We start from the raw sequence: 18336 nt of genomic DNA, 5'->3' as shown, positions 1-18336 counted from the left end.
TGTGCATATTGTCTGCTGCAGGGCAAATTTGTTTGATGAGTCTAATCCCTTGTCATACCATGTCTAAAGAAACAAAGGTGTAACACTCGGCTGCTGAGGATCAGCGAGTGTGTGTGATGGTGTACATAAACCCATCTCTCCCAATCCCACACAGGCTCATAATCCTTAAAGATCAAGTGTAACCAGGCAGGAAGTGTGACTGGGCGGGAGCCAGCGTGATGCTTTCAGTTGCATTGACTCACGCCGCAATCAATCCTGCCTCACAACAACAACCACGGTATGTCATGCTTCTGTGACCTTTTGTTGCTTATGCCTCAAACATTCTTCTTATGTCTATTCAATGGCCAAACTTTTTCTGTCTTACAATGTGAATTGTTTTTCTTCAGTGGGATTTGGACTAATAAAACTGGACTAAAAACTTCTGATGATTAAACAGATGTTTATGGAGTAAGGGAAAGGCTTCTGTGCAATCATGCATGGCTTTTACAGTAAACATATGTGTGAAGGCTGTGCATGCACTTATACTTCATATATGTAAAAAGCCAGATCTTAACCGTTAATTTTCACAGTACAGTGAGACATCAATCAGCAGAGCACGCAGCAAAATTACCTGAGCAGAAACAGGAGCCAGGAAGCATTAACATGAGCCTATTTTTAAATCAGGTACTGTGAGTAATGCTGTTGTTTTTCTCTGTTTTTGACCGTGACAGTTTCATTTCATTTAATTTCATTGCCATGTGCTCTTATTTAAAAAAACAGCCAATTGCGTCCTCTTTTGCAAGTGAAGGACTCAGAAACATCCTTTAATATGAAACAATTTCACTGATTGTGATCTGTTCTTGCAACACATCAACCACAAGAGTGTGAAATCAGTCTTATTTTAGTATCTAATATTTTTACAAAGCTTATTTTTACAAATTGGTACCTATGTATCATTTGAAAAAGGTGGAACCTTAAATGAAACCATATTATGTAATGGTCTATGAAATGGCTGTACATTTCACAAGGCACTCATTTCATGTAAAACATTCACTTTTATTCAATTGACAAATGTACTCAGTATGAATAAAACGCCATTTTGAAATCCATTGGAATTTTGCAGGTTTTATAGGTAAAAATAAACATGAACTGTGCCAAACGTTGGGTGAGTATTTCTATGGAAGCCCAGTATTCATAATAATACATTTACATGTCATTACGCTCTGCAGTGGTATCATAATTCCACTGAGCCCTCTGACAGGGAACACCAGTCTATAACCCCGACCTAACATACATTTAAAATGCGTCTGAATCCTACTCTCACCTAAGCCAACCAACAGTGGCTAGTCCCACTGGTTTGACAGTCAGTTCCATCTGAATGCTCAGTTGTCCAGCCATGATGTCAGTGATTACCTAGTCCACTAGTATCACAAGTAACCATTAAATAGCAACTCCTGTGATACCAGACACTTTTCCACACATGACTCATGTCCCTGTCTTACAAAAAGGGTTAAAAAAAAGGTTTTGATATGAAGTATTGAGTGTGACTGTAAGTGACAGTGATAATCCATAAAAAAGTGAGTGAGACCTGGGCTGGGAACTGGTCGGGTGTCTGGGTGTGAATATCGGAAGTGAAAAGATATAATTTCATGTTGAAACATGCTGGTTAGGCAAATTCTTTCTTTTTATTAAATTTCACAGAGATTACAGTCTTGATCTTATTCACTGCGTTACGTTTCAATCTATTCACCGATGGCAGCTTTGAAGTTGGAGAGAGATTTAAAAGCAAGCCAGGTATAGGCTAACAGGGCCCCGCTAAGCCTGTGACAAAAAGACACTGAGACGTGCTCCGTCTCTCCTGATCCACAGGGACCGGGAAAGTAGGCCAGGCTCGGTGTCAGACTGCTGCGAGGATCAGGACGCCGGAGTTGTTGACTTGTAATCAAAGTTCCTTTTCACACTTTGGATGTCAAGAACCTCAAAGAGAGAGAGATTTAAAATATTCCTCTCTCTCTCACACACACACACTCAGGTCATATTTTTAGAAGTGAGGCTTTCCAGCTGAACACTGCGTCACACAGTGTCATCCAGAAGCACCCAGCCTCTTAATAAATTATATTTTCTGGTGATGAAAGTTGAACTATTCACCCGCCTACAGCATCAAACACATAAAGAAGGAAGGAGGAAGTAGCACAGAAAATCCTGCTATAGGAGGCCTAATAAGCACAAGACACTGGCATTACAGACACAAGTGTACACAATGTAAAGGTTTAGGCTGTCAGCTCCAGTTCCTGAATGTTAGGGACAAGGAATATTTACAAGGGGATTAAATGCACATGGAGGATGTGCTCAGACTGAGAGATGCATTTACTGGCACACTGCACACGCCCCATCATTTCAGCCTCCTCTCATCTTGTGAAAATGAGCTTCTTCCCCTACGTCAAACAAACCTCACTAAAGAAGACAGCCACTCATCATTTCTAAGTGATTAGGCCAATAAACCGAACTGATGCCGTGGGTTAATGGACAGCCATTTGACTAATTTGCAATTAGGAAACTCTTTGTGTGTTGACAAACTGTGCGTTAGGCTCCAGCGCGCAGATGACCCTGAGAGAGACAGAGGCACCAAAACAGCCAGGAGACACTGAGGCTTGTCACGTGTTGTTTATCCCTCCCGGAGTCCATCGTGAGTTATCGTCAGACGGCGAATCACGGGAGGGAGCAGCCCACGATGCCGACGCGCGGCGTGCAAGCGCACACCCAGTCCGGCGGTGCCTGGGATTGGGCGGAGGGAGTGGTGGCTGCGGACGGAGTCACAGGATTGGTAGAGTTCAGCGCCAAACTTGTTGACTCATAACTGAGCATCTCCTCTCCATCCTTCACGACGCGGAGCTGTCCAGGGCCAGTGGTGCTGAAACTGCCAGCTTCCGACGCGCCGTTGGACTAATTCTGTCTCTTTTCCCCGGTTTGACTGCTCCCATCGAGCCTTTGAAAGTTACAGGCTCCTGTGCAACACTCCCAAACGTTTGGTTTAAGCGTCATTTGGCGGATACTTATCCACCGTCACCGCTCCATCCAAGAGCGCAGCAAGCCCTCAACTCCTTAGCCGATCAAACAGGGGACTCTCTGAGGCGCAGCCATGGCTTTCATGGTAAAACACGTGGTGGGAGGACAGCTGAAGAACCTGACAGGCGGACTGACGGAGGAGAAACCCGAAGCGGAGAAATCAGATGCCGCCGCGCAGGGGATGACTCAAGAGGAATTTGAACAGTATCAGCAACAGTTAGAGGAGGAAAAGTAAGGCAATGATTGAAGCTTGTGAATGTCAAGTTGTAATGAAAACCTACAGTATGTGTGGGGAAAGCCGCGGCAGTATGGCATCATTTAAACTGTGCGTTTTTAGAGTGTAAATAGCAGAGCGCTCCCAGTGCGCCGTGCGCTCTTTTACGCATCAATGCAATAACGTGAGCGCTCCACACACAGCTGCTCCTCTCGCCCAGGGAGCTCTCTGGCTCTTAGCTTCGACAAATTGTGTAGCGCTGTTTTTTAATTTAGGTTTAGGTGTAATCATTCTTCCATGGAAATGTCTACAGGGATTCATGCCTGGGGCGAAACATGTTCCTATTGCTGGGCTGACTAATGAATCAGATTGTGTGGTAAATAAAGTGTGTAAAGTAAGACCTCCATATTATCAGAGGGCAAACATCCAACAACATAATCTAATGTTAATTCATTTGGGCTTCTTAGCCGACTTTCATCATTCATATGTTACTACTCAAGATTTATCGAAAAATTGGAAAAATGTATTACATTTACAGCTGATTAAATAGTATGAATAGAATATAGAATAGTATGGCCTCTAATATATCTCCAATTTAGTGTTTTAGCTCATATTTTTATAAATACATATACAGCACCTTTTGTCATGCTTGCTTCTGTCATTTCAATCTTTGCTCTGTGTCTCACTTGCAAAAGTGAATTCTTTAAATGTAAATTTGTCCTAATTTACATATTTGTTGTGGTGTTTATCCCCTGAGCCGCTGGAGGACAGCATAAGGTAACAACAAGGTCATTTGCCAAACAGAGTTCACCCAGCAGACAGTAACTCATGATTCATTAGTGTGATGCTTCCCTAGAGGAGGACTCCACATCCCATGTCAGATGTTCTCTGTCCTGGTCATAGAATAAGTTACAATAGATAGATATTATGGAATAACTTCAGTTGTTACAGTGCATCTAAAGCAGCGCTGCTGGTTCCCTGGGCGAGCATACATTATAAAAACAGAATTATCCAATTGTTTCCAATCACTGGCTCATCAGCATAGACACATTTAATGCACACTTTTATCCAAAGTGCCTCACAGCACCATGTGCAGACATTTTAAGTGTGAGTGGGAAGTGAAGTCCTAACTCTGGCAGTATTAACGCTCAGCTCAGCCCACTGAGCTCTACAGGAGGCATGGCGAGATGCTTAATGCTCTGCCGTCATTATGTGACCTTCAGTGGAAGTGAGTTATTAGTCAGAGGTGCTAAACATGAGCTCTGAGAAGCCCATACTGCTCAGATTAAAACAGAATAAGGTTGGGGGGGGGGGGGGGGGCGGTTGGGTTTCTCTCACTGACATGTCACATGTAGACATTTTATCACCCTCAGCACCCGGGCCACAGTGACAACCCTGGTCATCTGATGCCCTTGAGAGGGGAAGACACAAAGCTCTGCTCATTGGCCGCAAGTGTGCGCCGCATGGGCCTATGTGCCATTTGGTGTTTGGCCCGTTCATGTTAATACAAAGTGAACTCGGCTCACACGGACAACACCATGAATGCTGCATCTCCAGATAAAACGACCTTCCCCTGACACATTGGGTACAAACACTTTGCAAACCATGCCCATGGTCCTCCAGTGTCCCCCCGCCTTTAGATTATGCAGCTGATATGATCCTTTCAGGCGTACAATGCAACCTCTGCCACTGTAGCTTTGAAGAGTTGATTTTGTCATAAGCACCTACTGTATTTCACTAACTCTAATAAAATGTGGTCTTTTGTCACTGTACTCATGCCATGTTTTGCCTCAGGCCATATGAGCAAGTTTAAGCATTATGTCATGTTGTTGACTCATGTTAGAGGCATTTGAGCAAATTTAGCAATTTATGAGGGGCAATTATGAACTACACTAAAGCCGTAAATATTCCAGTGACATTGAGTGAAGAGAGCATAGCCAGCAGCCTACTGCCTGCCCTCTGCTGGAGGCCTTGCATACTGTCGGCTGTATTGTTCACAAGAGTGAGTTTTAAGAAACAAATAACTGGAGGCTGATAGATAAACAGACAGATAAATATCTTCCAACCGTTGGTTTCTCAGAGACAGATGTAGAATTGTAGAAATGCCTAAATACCTATCTGTGTGCAGGGTCAGACCTCAAGCAAGATGGTTGGAGTGTCATCTTTAATTTCTTAGATGGTTTGCCTCAAACTGCCCATTTTGCAAAGACCGTTAGAAAGCTCTTGTGAGGGTTTCCAACCTTAAAAGATGAAAACAACCTAAAGAGCAGCAATGTAGGTGCTGCTAGGAAGCACACTGCAATACTAGCTAGGGTGAGACAAGTCCAGGAAATGTAGGCTATGGGGTTGACAGTTGTAAAAGTGGGGGAGCGGTAATGAGTCTGCAGTTAGTAGGTTACCCCTAGTAGCCCACATCCCAAGAGGACTGAATTCCCTCAAAGGAGTGCTGGACTGACAGGATGCCGCATCTGGGGCTCCTCAACATAAACAGAACGTCTCTTCCTGAACCCCCCCCCAACACTACCCACTGCTGCTCCACCTTCTGCTGGCTCTACACTCTGTAGTTAGTGTTAAGACGTTAAGCTCCAAGACCTCCAAGGTCCAGATGCAGTAGGAGCCCCATGATGCTCTTAAAGCAGAGATGCAACTGCACATGGCACTAATGAACATTGATTTTCTTCATTTTCAGATAATATATGGGGCTTAAATGTGTGCTGCTTGGAGTTAGCATTGCTATTCCACAGCTGAAAGTGACACAGTTGATTAAAAAAGATATTTCCTAGCCAGCTTTGGTTTGAGTTGATGAATATCTTTATGTTCAGTGGCACTGAGAAAATTCTGCCAAAATACTATTTATCCTCCTTTCTCACAGACAAGAACGAGAAGCCAGCTTTGCCCAGAAGAAAGCTGAGAGAGCCACAGTTAGAAGTCATTTCCGGGACAAGTACAGACTACCAAAGGTAAACTAATCCAGCTCTGCTTTTGAAAGTAAAGACAATGCATGTTTGGACTGACTGTCTCCAACAGGATCACTGCCTTTGTAAAATCCACAAAATTCTTGCAGCCAAGTACGATATTTCTATAAAGTACAGCCCTCTAAATTTGTTGTCCTTCTTTCTCCTGTCCTTTTGGGTGTTTCCACATGGACATGCATGCGCATCTACCTCAGAACGAGATGGATGAGACCCAGATCCAGCAGGCAGGGGACGATGTGGTGTTGCCCACAGAGCTGGCCAAGATGATCGCCGAGGACAACCAGGAGGAAACGCACAAGCAGTCGGTGCTGGGCCAGCTGTCCAACATCCAGAATGTGGACATCGACCAGCTGAAGGACAAAGCCCAGGCCACACTGGAAGACCTCAAAAAGCAGACGGAGAATTGCAGTCTCATGTGATTTGGCCAGTTCTAAATCCCAGAAGATTAGAGTTTTACTTGTACAAATATTTTTTAAAGGCAGAGCTGCTCTGGAGGTAGAAATATTCTTGTTGCTTGGGTGGAATGTCAGTTGGCAGAGCCACATAATAACAGTTTTTCTAGCTGTGCAAAGTTAGTCTGAGGCCCAGCAGAAATAAAAGTAAAAGATGAGGAAGATATTATGAAACCTGGGGCTCGTCTTACTAACTGGAAAAGAAATAATTCTTGCCACAGTGTCATCTAGGTGAGCCAGTTTTGTCTCAAAAGTGATGAATGTCATAAATATTTTTATTAAAATTAGCTTAGTGGCACAAAGACTGTAGTTGTTTGGCTCCTCCTGTTGATATTTAACCAATGACGTTACTTCTGCCTTTAGAGCAACTCCTCCTCTGAGAAAGATCAGCCTATTGAATCCCTTACTCCTTGCATTCCCTAACCCTCGCTCTCTGTACCTCACGTGACCAGAGATAACACAATATGATTCTGCAGCAGAGGTCTCAGGTGTGTGTGTGTGTGTGTGTGCAGGTTTCCGTTGCTTCCAAACACACAGCAGATGATTTCACTCATGAACACGTGCACCTTTTACCGAGAGAGGATCACTGAGATCAGCTGCTCAGTTGGAAGGAAAACACACGTACACACTGGGCTCATATGCCATACGTGTGGTGGTTATGTTGAATTTGGGTAATTTATTTTAGGAGAAATAAAATGAAAGAGCCATTTGTGGGGTTATTTATATTCCACGTACAAAAGCACAAAATCTTAGAAATAGGCAATATTCATTTAGAGCAACAAATGAGGCTGATTTTTGCCATAAGTAGCTTACTAATGTTGGCCCCCTGGCACCCTGATGAAAGCTCCCTGTGAGCTGGATTAATCTTAGTTTTAATCTTTTCCGAGACATATCTTTAGAAAAGGCTTCTTTTTTTATTTTAAGCTTTTTCTGTACTTCAGTGTGCCTTGGACGTCCGTACAAGGTTGTCTTCTCTACAGCTCCAACATCTGTCAGCTACTTTTTACAAAGACAGGCCTGCTTGTTGGTTTGTTTCTTATTTTTAATTAAAAGCAACAAAACATTTGTGAGCAGGCAGATATTATGTCTCACTTAAGGGCAGGATATGATAGATTTGCTGCATTTTATTTGATGTAAGAATTTAAAGTGTGTACAATAATTGTGCTCCCAAACTGAACCTAGCATCATTATCAAGAACACGGGGAGCATATATGTCTTTGTGATGCATCCAGAGGTTTTAAAAAAAAAAAAAAAGCTGTTCGGATTAGATCAACTTAAATGCTTTAGAAGTCATATGCCAAAGCCTTTGTTGAAAACACTTCGACCAATGTAAAGGATATGGCACAAATATGTCAACCTGTGTAACTGCGGTGTGCGTATAAATCCACATATATTTATGTTGTATAAGATGTAAATGTATCTGCTGTTTGCCTATACTGTCAACAGCGGCTTGCTCTTCCCTCTGTTTTCATCAACTCGCTGCGTCGTGTAGTACTGTTGACCTTCACATGACCCTTGACCTGTCCTCCATCTCATTGACCCCCTGCGTCTCAGTGGTGCTGTTTTGTGCTGGTGGATTTGTGTTGTTCAGACAACGTGACATGTTAAGTGGCGTCTTTGTAAAAAAAATACAAAAAAAAAACAAACAAAGCTAAACTGGTCCTGTGGCTGAGAGTGCTGGTCACAGTGTTACACAGCACATGGTCACTGTGGGCTTACAGCGTAACTCGGTATTCTGTCTATGTCATTTTCTTTCCGAGTGTAAGTGAAGGTGTGGGCGAATCAAGAGGGGATGATGTTGATGTTGTGTTGAATCCATATACGCTACATTTTGCCAGTGTTTGATTTTATGTAGCAGTGGTGCGGAGGATGATGTCAGCTCATATTTGTCCCCACTCTGATTCCTGTTATAGCTCTACTGCCGAAACATGTTATTCTTTGGGTACTTTATGATTATACAAGTCTTCATCTCACATATAAACGTTTGATTTTAGAGGAAATGAGGACAAAAAGATACTGACTGTTTGTTTCAAGATGCTGTAGGTGCCACACTACTGCTGAATGAAAACTGAGGCTACACGTAAACATTTTCAGTATAGTGGTTATTGTCATGTGATAGATGAGCCGTATATTCGTAACATTTAAATAATATAAAGCAGAGGAAAAGTTGCAATAAGTCCTTTTATAATAGAGCTACTAGAATCTGTCATGTTTGATCATGAGACAATATAAATGGGTGGAACAGAAGCCATAAAGCAAGCTGTTTGCTTTGTATGAGTGTGTGTGACTTGAAATAATAATTCAATAACTCAATAATAATAATAATAGTAATAATATACAAATGTATTTTTTGTGTTGTCATCCTGTGGAACTGATTTATCAGGAAATGGCTGCCACGACACGCAGTTTCTTCTAGTTCTCTGGCTGTTTTGTTTGTTTCACAGTATCTCTATCATTCTGTCTCCAAAAGTATTTCAGTGATTTTTGAGTTTTAACTGCAATAAACTGATTTTTAGGATAACAAACTTCCTCTCTGTTCTGTGTGATTTTTGCACAGGAGCTGCTTGTGCAGCAGCTGTCTGAGATGATGTGTCAGTAGTCTTACATTTGCAGCAACTAGAACACCAGGTGGAGACAAAAATACACTCACAACTACAGAGGCATCCACAAGGGAGGCTGCAGATAGAGGCTGATAGATTATCACTGACAGTCAATAATGGGATGCTTTAGTCAGTATTCAAAGATAAATGATACAATTTAGCATTTCTGATTAGGGAAAACATCCTCATTCTGTGGCACAGTGCAGTGACAGAATGAGTCAAATAATCCACATACAATTCATGCATGTTTGTAGAGGCCACTTTAGGTGCCATTGTACAATGTCATAGTTAGTGGTGGTGTGCTAGACTGCATTCAATTAAGGTGTTTCTACCCCCTTATAGGAAACACCTGAAAAATATAATGCTGTACAAAACCAGCTTTAACTATGACTTCAATAATAAACATATATTGTAAAACTTCAATTGAAAGCAGGGTCTCAATGAGACGCAGGTTTAAAGAATTTCTTTGGATGTATAAAACCTCTTCAAAGTCCACTATGTCGCCCACTTGAGCGAGTTCTAAGCTGCTTAGATCGTCTACACAAATCTAATGTTTAAACTTTTGTCAATATGGACATGCTACACGTCGTTAGATTCTCCACAATTCAATCAATCAATTCATTTTATGGAAACCGTTAGCAACAAAGTATGAAATTATCAAATGAATGATTTGTTATTTATATGTATTTATATGTAATATTCATAATAGTTTAAATCAACAATCTGATGTTATTGCCCATCTTTGCTGAGAAAGAGTTTTGGGCAAAAGGAGTTAAAGGCTTACCCTATATAGATGCATGTCCCATATAAAGACTAGAAGTTTTACATAGTTGAATTGACACATGACAATGTCAACAAAAACTCAACTCAACTACAGAGACAGAATTTATGGCAGAGCCGTTGTATTAAGTTGCAATAGCTTTTACATGTGTAGGCTACATAATAAAGTGGCAGCTGAGTGTATGTATGTAGACAGGTGAATACAGAAGAAACAAAATAATACAGTACAGTCCTATAAAAACACTACTGTGGGACAATTATGTTGAGAGTGGAAGACAGAATTGTATTCATTGTTATTTTGGAAGCTCTTGTTTGCAGTGTTGTGATAGAGTGCTTTACTGTATGTTTCTGTTATTTTGTCCACCTGGTTATATATGTATGTGTACTGTAGGTCTAACGCCAACTCTGTGCATGTTTTGGAAACTGAACTGCAGTTTTACCAGCAGCTATCTGTCATACTGTGTTGAACTGATCTCAGTTCTGGCATCCATCTGGTTTTGTGGAGTTTGTGCAAAACTGGCACTGCTTCTCAGTGGGGGCAGACCTGAAAAAAAAATCTAGTTAGTTACCATTTCAATGGCAGAAAAGCCTGGGCTATTGGTAGTTTTCAAGTGTGGTGTGAAAGGGGATAGCTGTAAAATATATTGATGCTGGAACCCCTCTCTATTGATAGGCCGCAGTGCGTGGACAATCTGCAGCCTGGAAAGACACTGGGCTACTGCATGGCCAATCTGACACAATCGGGGTGAAACGGGCCAGAAAATACTATTCTCTCCCATTCTTTTCTATCAATCGGGGCCTTACAAACTCTGCAGAATGAGAGGCAGGGCAGAGAGAGAGGAGGAAAGAGCGACAATTAGCGAGAACCTTTAAGTGAAAACCCTCAACGACAGAGGCAGTTATCACAGAGGTTCCCCCCTGCCCTGTTTATGGTTAAAAAGGAACAGATTTGTTTGTGCGCGCTGAAAATTGGAGCAGTGAAGTTGCAGATGTGAGCTTCTTGCAAAGGAATGCGTTTTGCAAGCCCCCCCGCCCCCCTTTCCACTTGTGTTTTGCTACAAGAAAAGAGGGGACCACACAGATCCTGGGTTTCATGCAAGTTAAATCATAAACATTTTCGACCAGCCTATCTCATCATGTACCGAGAGGATTTGTGCTGCAGAGCCTGTGCGGCTGCAGGCCTGGAAATGGGTCCCACGGCTGACTCCTCAATGACGACCAATCGGTGGCCAGGATGGTAAATGAGAGAGAGAGGGAGAGGGAGAGAGAGAGACGGGGGAAGGAAAACTTTTTCTTTCTTTTTTTTCGACAGAAGGAGGGGTGTTGTGGGGAAATGCTCGGCGGACCGTGAAGCGTAACAGCAAGGAGAGGGACAAAGACGCACATAGCGGGACGAACTGCGACAGATAGAAACCTCTTCCAACTTGAGGGGGGGGAAAAAACAAAAACACCGGAATGCGTGGATGGATGTTAAAAGTGGTAGAGCTGGGAAGAGGAGTCGAAACCAACAATGGCAAGAAGAGATGAGTTCAAGTGTACAAAGTGAGCTGGGGACAATAACTGTGGTTAACTCTGGATAGCCCTGCGGCGCGTTTCAATGTCCACCTCGGATCTGCACCGGCGGCGTGGAGCACACACAGGCTGCACTTTGGAGTACGAGTCCCCACTTTTTGGACGGACGTGCTTCCCGGAATGACTGTTACTGCGCTGTCTCTCTGTCTTGGAGCCACGCGTGGTGAATTTCCTGAGTCAGATCCTGTTGCGAGGATCACCGCAGGAGGAGGAGGAGGAGGAGAACTTAACTTACGTGCAAGTTCGTGGATCATTTATAAAGTGTATTCCCCATGTATGGAATTCTTGTGAACTTCAGTCTGAGAGATTCAATGTGTAAATCGTCCTGATCCTAATGTGCTGGAGGAGAAAGTTCACGCCACCGAACTAGAACTCCATCCAAGCATGAAATGTTGGTGCAGCGCCCTGGCACTTCTCCCATGGGTGCTGGTGGCCTTAGATGCCCAGCTAATCTGCTGGCAGGCGCTCCTTCGGTGCCACGACGAGCCCGAGTGCGAGCTTGCGTACAGTCAATACATAGCAGCTTGTGAGGGCAACATCAGGGGGACGAGGAGGCAGTGTCCGAGCCACTGCATCAATGCGCTGATACGGCTCAACCACACCCGCAGCGGGCCAGACCTGGAGACCTGCGACTGCGCCCAGGACCTTGAGTGCCTCAGCGCCAAGCGGGCCATAGAGCCCTGTCTCCCCCGCAGACACCCGAGCGACGCCGGCGGGATAGGGTGCATGGAGGCCCGGCAGCGCTGCGAGGAGGACAGCAACTGCCACACCTCCCTCACGGCCTACTTGTCATACTGCGGGCAGCTGTTCAACGGCAGGAAGTGCTCCTCCAAGTGCAAAGCCACCATTCAGCAGATGCTGTTCATCCCAAACGGCGTGCTGCTGAACCGCTGTGTTTGCGATGGGGTAGAGAGGCCTTTCTGTGAAGTGGTCAAGGAGAACATGAGCAAACTTTGCTCCATAGGAGACCACACTGTTATTTCAGACCAGCCTGATGTGGATGACATGTATGAGGATGAAGACTATGACCCTAAAAATGACAGAGAGGAGGTGTATACCGATTCCTCTGCTTCCCAGAGGTTGGCCAGCTGCACGACACTCCTGTTTCTTCCTCTGGCACGGATATTGTACTGAGATGATTGAAATAATTGTTGGATTTAAGTCCAGCTGGAGTTGGTGTGGGAACCCAGATCTGCTGGAGAAGGGAAGCTATGTATTTCTTCACCCCCAGGCCTCTCTGCCATCCTATTTTAGTTGCAGGGCGACAGTGAGTGAGCACAGTAGTCATTTGTGTAGGCTTTCCACAACCGTACAATTTACATAGTAGTAATTCTTCCTGCACATCTCACTCAGGAAAACTGCTTCTTTTAAAAAAAATATTTGTGATTCAAATCGTCACACATGGCCTTACAGTAGTGTGTGGGTGAACTGCTCACTTGTGAAGCTGAAGGTCTCAAACCTGTTGTCACAAACATACTTTGAGGTGATGTGAGAGGAAGTGAACCATGCCACACTTTGTTGCAGGGCATTGCCATTCTGTGTGCCTTTAACCAGCTCCTGTTTGTTTGGTTTCAATGGTACTTTGGAGTGTGGCTTTATTAAGACTTTAGACAAACATTGGACCCATCCAGTCTCTGTTTGCTCTGCTCTCCATTTCAGGGGCCTCTGCATTGTTGCAGCAACCACACTTCAAATATTTGTGGGAACAGTCAAAAGGACAGGCAAGGGTGTGGGATCAAGTACTGAAATTAACTGAAGGCCCCTCTCCAGCACTCTGTCTGGGGCCCCTCCCCCATGTGAGATTGTTTTATTGAACTTTTCCTAAGACAACGCCCCCACCCCTCACGACCCCCCCCACCATCCACCGGCTGGCTTCTTCCATGCCATTAGTTACGTGGAGTCAAACCAGCAGTCTGCCGCGACCATGCATACTCTCCGGCTGAGATAGAGCCCTGTCACTACCAGACTGCATGGAGGGGAAAAGCTTGGAGTTCACATATTGAAGGGTGCGGTCCTACTGCACTCGGTATTTGACACTAGACTTCGCAATTTTTCTTAAGGTTTGCACATGGCTGGGATTTATTTGTGGGGAGGTTAACTAGGGAGTATTTTTGTAGTAGCGCTCAAGCAAAGCTTTATAATCTAGGCACTGCTGGTGAAACGGAAAAAGAGCGTTGAAGATCCATTTGGGCATGGAACAGGACCGATGTAATTCCTCGCTTCTTAGGTATGGTATTACGTACGGTAACGAAGTTTTGATTTCCAAGACAAGGTTAAAGCATCTTTGAAATTAATTCCAAAAGGGAGGGATCGCGTTATACTTTGTTTGAAGATGGTATTAGTAAGATTTCTGAGAAAGACCTGAAGCAGAGAGTCAAAAGGAGAAGAGAATAAGATTAAAATTAGTGTCATGTCTAGAAAGATTGCCTAACACTATCTGTGTTGTTTTATATTTTATTTCAAGTTATTAGTTATAGGCAAGCTAGTAGATTTTTCTTTAAAGGATATATATGGTTTTATGATTATGTATTATTAAATGACACATTCAAATGGAAAATATTAATAGGGTTATCGATGCTGAAAGCGTATGCTGGGATAAGTCCTGACGTTTTGTCATCATTGCAGCACATACAGCTATGAGAGTGGCTACGGTCTTTCATGAACCTGTATCTGGGAATAAAGATATGTGATGTGTCCGCCTGGTGGATTGGGCATACGGACTGCTTTGAGTCGCGCTTGCCATTTCAGTCATACATGCTGGAAGGTCCAACTCTGCAGTAATGTCATAACAGATGGCTTATCTATCAGTCCGAACAGAGAGAGACAGCAGAGGAGTGAGAAGGCAGGCTATAGTGGAAAGTGAATGTGACATATCGAATATGGATAATATATTAATAATATAGATATGTTACATTTAATATGGAAGGGAATTAAAAATAGTCATATTGATATGTATAATTTACCATAATAATTTAATTATGATCTTATATTACCTTTTTTTTTCTTTTAATTTGGCCATATCTCTGTCCGCTTGTGCAGGATAAGTCTAGTTCTTTTTGCAGCACTTGATGGCAGTTGCACTCTCCAGACAAGAGATAGTAACTTGAAGTAGAAATAAGCTTTTCAAAAAAAGCGTACATGTTTAGATAAGATGGGTGAATGTTGGATTAGTCCCACCGTGAATTATCTATGCGCTACGGTTTTATACTGTGGCTTCTGGTATTTAGGTTAGAATATATTGTGTGCATCGTAAAAAACATAACGTACTGATAAGATAGTGCAGTAGGAATTACACAGAGGGTATCTTGGGGCTTTGGATGAGGATCCCGAACATTAATAATTAACACAAAGCCCCTGGTTTATGCAAATCTGGAGTTTGATCAGAATAGTGGGTGTTGGCCCAGCCATTGATGGTATGGTCTACTGAAAGGAGGATTAGCTTAGTTTCTTTATTGATTCTGCCTATCAATTCGGAATAGCTGTAGAGAGCATGTGATTTTCTTGGGGCTTGGCTCGCAGTGGTTACGTAGTGATGATTAGAATTTCTAGTGTTATATCTTGAAGCTGCTTCAAAGTTTTATTTATACCAGTTTGTCTTGTGTGGACTTATGGTCCTAGGTCTGGAGGAGCCCTTGTTAAAATGATGCTCAAAAGGACAAACATAGATCTATTGAGTATAAGTTTATTTAGGTCATGTTGGATGAGTTTGAAAAAAGACTGTCGTTAGCTTCTCCTTTTTATAAGCAGTGAAATACAGAGTGGGTAGGCTGTAGCTTGCAACTATAGAGGTACTAACATAGTGTGTTTTTTCAGCATCTGCCCAGGAGGGCTCTAGTACATTTGTTATCTGATTCTTGACTCCTATGCCACGCTAATTGGTTTATCACTTATACACCTGGGCATTGCCAGTGTGTAAATTCAACTACCAGACTGTGTTTTGATGGTTTAGAATCAGATGAGCAGTACACTGGGAATTTTACGCTAATCATGTATGACGAGAACCAAGTCCGGGGTGCCCTGGCAATTTTTGTGAGGCTGAGCTAAGACCTCAGCGAGAGAGGGGCTGCGTAATTTGGCTAACTCAGAGCCCAATTGTGTGATAGAAGTGTTGTATGGCTCAGCTTCCATCGCTTCCGTTTAACTCGTCCTCATGGACCACTGAGCATGTTGCTGCCACGTGAAAAGAGCTTTTTGGAATGACATATTTTATGGTGACCCTTCTGGAGTTGCGTTTGCTGATTTGCCTGCTTGTTTGTGGGATGTCTCTACCAAATCTATATTGACCCCCCTCCCTTCCCAAAGAAATCTACGTATAAGTGCAGAGAATTATCTCTCACGTGAGTAATGCAAATCTCCAGAGGAGAAAGATTCTTACGAGGAATGGAAACCTTATATCCAACCACGATGCAATACTCCAAGGTTAACACCCACGGGACCCGTCAGTGTCCCTGCCTAACCACAACCTAAACGCATTTAGTGGTTCTCAAATTGGCCTTCCATGTGGGAGCTGACCGTTCCAACAGTGAGCATTTGGCATAGCTATAATAGTGCCTTTGACCGCACCATTCCGAGGTCGGTATTCTGCGATCATTGGCCCTCGCTTGTCAGGCTCTAGATTGAAATACTAGCTTTAAAATGTGACAGCTGGTCGAGTCTATTGGCTGAAGATTCAATTCACCCTGATAAAGTGGAATGTGAGTGGTGGGGAGCATAAAGAAGCGAGTCTCTAAGTGTTCTAGACCTGGGAAGAACTGGGCACCCTTGTGGAAGCTCCGAGCAGAGCGCCACCTGCACTGAGAAAACAGAGAGGAAGCGCGGTCACCATATTCGGAGCCGGGCGGTGTGGAATGGTTATGCGGCAATGAAGATGAACATTGATAGCCTGTGGGTATGAGGAGGACAAGAGCCTCCTAAATAACCCCGGCAGATCGGAAGACGTCCCAGTGACATTGTGGGGAGGCGGTGGATGGAACTTATACAGGATGCGGGGAGAGCGTGAGGAGTGAGTGACGAGAAGAGAAGGGACAGACGGGGGTGGGGAGGAGGATGGGCAGAGAGGTGTGTTGAGAGATCAGAGTTGCATTAGGGGTGACACTGGATCTCCATTGATGAGTTTATTCTAGGGGGGGGGGGTTTGTTTTCGAGAAATGGTTGATAATTATTTGAAGTGATAATTTTAGAATAATAGGGCTCCGAGCTCGACAGTGGCTCCTCGTTATCCCGCCGTTCCTATCCACTGAACAGTCTCATACTCACCCAAGGTCTTGCTTGCTCATGTTTGGTTTTGATATGTTATGCTCCCAGGTAAAATCGGGTTGGAACAGGATGGGGAGTGGGGGAGAGCAGAGTGTGGGAATTAGAGGGGACAGCGTATTTGTATGATTGGGTGAAGCGACGTTAAAAGTTTCATGGCCAGTGTGTTGAAAGAACAGATTTGTACGGATTTAAGACAATTCTATTAAAGCTGAATACTATGGAGGAGGGTATCGACAGTTGCCTATATTACTGCAGCTGGCAAAGGTCCCATTCTATGTATTTACTTCTAGTTAATAGTCTCCCTAGTTTTTTGTGTTGAGTGCAATCAATAGTCAGATTTGAGGTGCTTGGAGGCATTACCTGGTGGGGTTAACGAAAAAATCAGAGATGGAAGAAGCTGCTGCAGAAGCTTCCTCTCCTGAGGCCTTGAGTGATAGTATGAAATTTTTCAGCCTGTAACTGCAAGAGCAACATAAGCTTTCGTAATGTTATTCTATATGAATGTAGCATCTTTTGTGCGAGCGCAAGGCTGTTGGTGTACATGCCTGACATGATATGGTGGGTGACATAGAAAAACAGCTTTTGGTAGGGGAACTAAAGTTACATTTTGCAAAACAGTGTGTGACACCGCACTATCCTTAGCGTAGCATGACTAAAACCTGCTTTATAGGGTTTGTGAATGATATTATAACTTTACCAAAAAGTAAAGTGGTTTGGAACATGAGCCTCCAAATGGTTTGGCTTTGCACTGAAATATCCGCTTGTTTATTATTGAGATTTTGGTATTAGCAGAAGATTGTGAATTACGGGAAAAGTGTCTTATGAAGTTATCCTTTCTTAGATTACCAGGCTCAGTAAGATCAGTGTGAGCGATCATTTTAATTGAGCTTGGCAGCTAACTGCCCACTTCCTCCTTAAGTAATTTCATGCTATTAGTTAATTACAACAGTTAGACGCTCTTAAAACTGATAAAAGATAGAATCTCTGCGATTTGAACTTTTATTAGCTCCATATGATGGATTGTATTGCCGCAACAACTTTAGACACTTAAAATTACCTCACCAGGGTTTATCATGTATTACACTGAATCTATATTCCTTATATATATTAAGATTGGTGAAACATCTTAGCCATCATTGGTAGGGCTTTACTTTCTAGGTAGTCATTGGACTGACGTTGATGTAATGACATTTTTAAATCAGCATAACCGCTGCTTATGGTTTTCAAGAGGTTACTTAAATTATACAGTACCTTAAAAATGGCAAACGTATAATATAAAGTTTATAAAGTAAATCTTAATACGATGGAAGCAATCACGAACTTGTATTTTGGAAATTTTTATATCCATATTACCCATTATTAATTTGGCTATATCTTGGATTGAGATAAGTTTATGAATGGTATATGCATAAGTCGCACAATTTGTATAGCAGATTATAGTT

The 18336-nt window shown here is 43.0% G+C and overlaps 2 protein-coding genes across 2 annotated transcripts; both read left to right on the top strand.

The window, feature by feature from the left end:
• Positions 1 to 2720: 2720 nt before the first annotated feature.
• Positions 2721 to 9161, top strand: cplx3b (complexin 3b). Its single transcript, XM_035652097.1, has 3 exons — positions 2721 to 3276; positions 6132 to 6219; positions 6429 to 9161. Exons 1-3 carry the CDS (start codon positions 3119 to 3121, stop codon positions 6651 to 6653), a joined length of 471 nt encoding a protein of 156 aa, XP_035507990.1. The 5' UTR covers positions 2721 to 3118; the 3' UTR covers positions 6654 to 9161.
• Positions 9162 to 11316: 2155 nt separating this feature from the next.
• On the top strand, positions 11317 to 13488 carry LOC118343372 (growth arrest-specific protein 1). The gene has a single exon (XM_035682164.1). It carries the CDS (start codon positions 12023 to 12025, stop codon positions 12770 to 12772), a length of 750 nt encoding a protein of 249 aa, XP_035538057.1. The 5' UTR covers positions 11317 to 12022; the 3' UTR covers positions 12773 to 13488.
• The last annotated feature ends 4848 nt before the right edge of the window (positions 13489 to 18336 follow it).

The sequence above is a fragment of the Morone saxatilis genome, unplaced genomic scaffold, assembly GCF_004916995.1.
Source record: "Morone saxatilis isolate NCDOM2014 unplaced genomic scaffold, NCSU_SB_2.0 Contig11, whole genome shotgun sequence".
Lineage (NCBI taxonomy): Eukaryota > Metazoa > Chordata > Actinopteri > Moronidae > Morone > Morone saxatilis.
The sequence above is the reverse complement of the archived record's forward strand: the minus strand, read 5'-3'. Positions and strand labels throughout refer to the sequence as shown.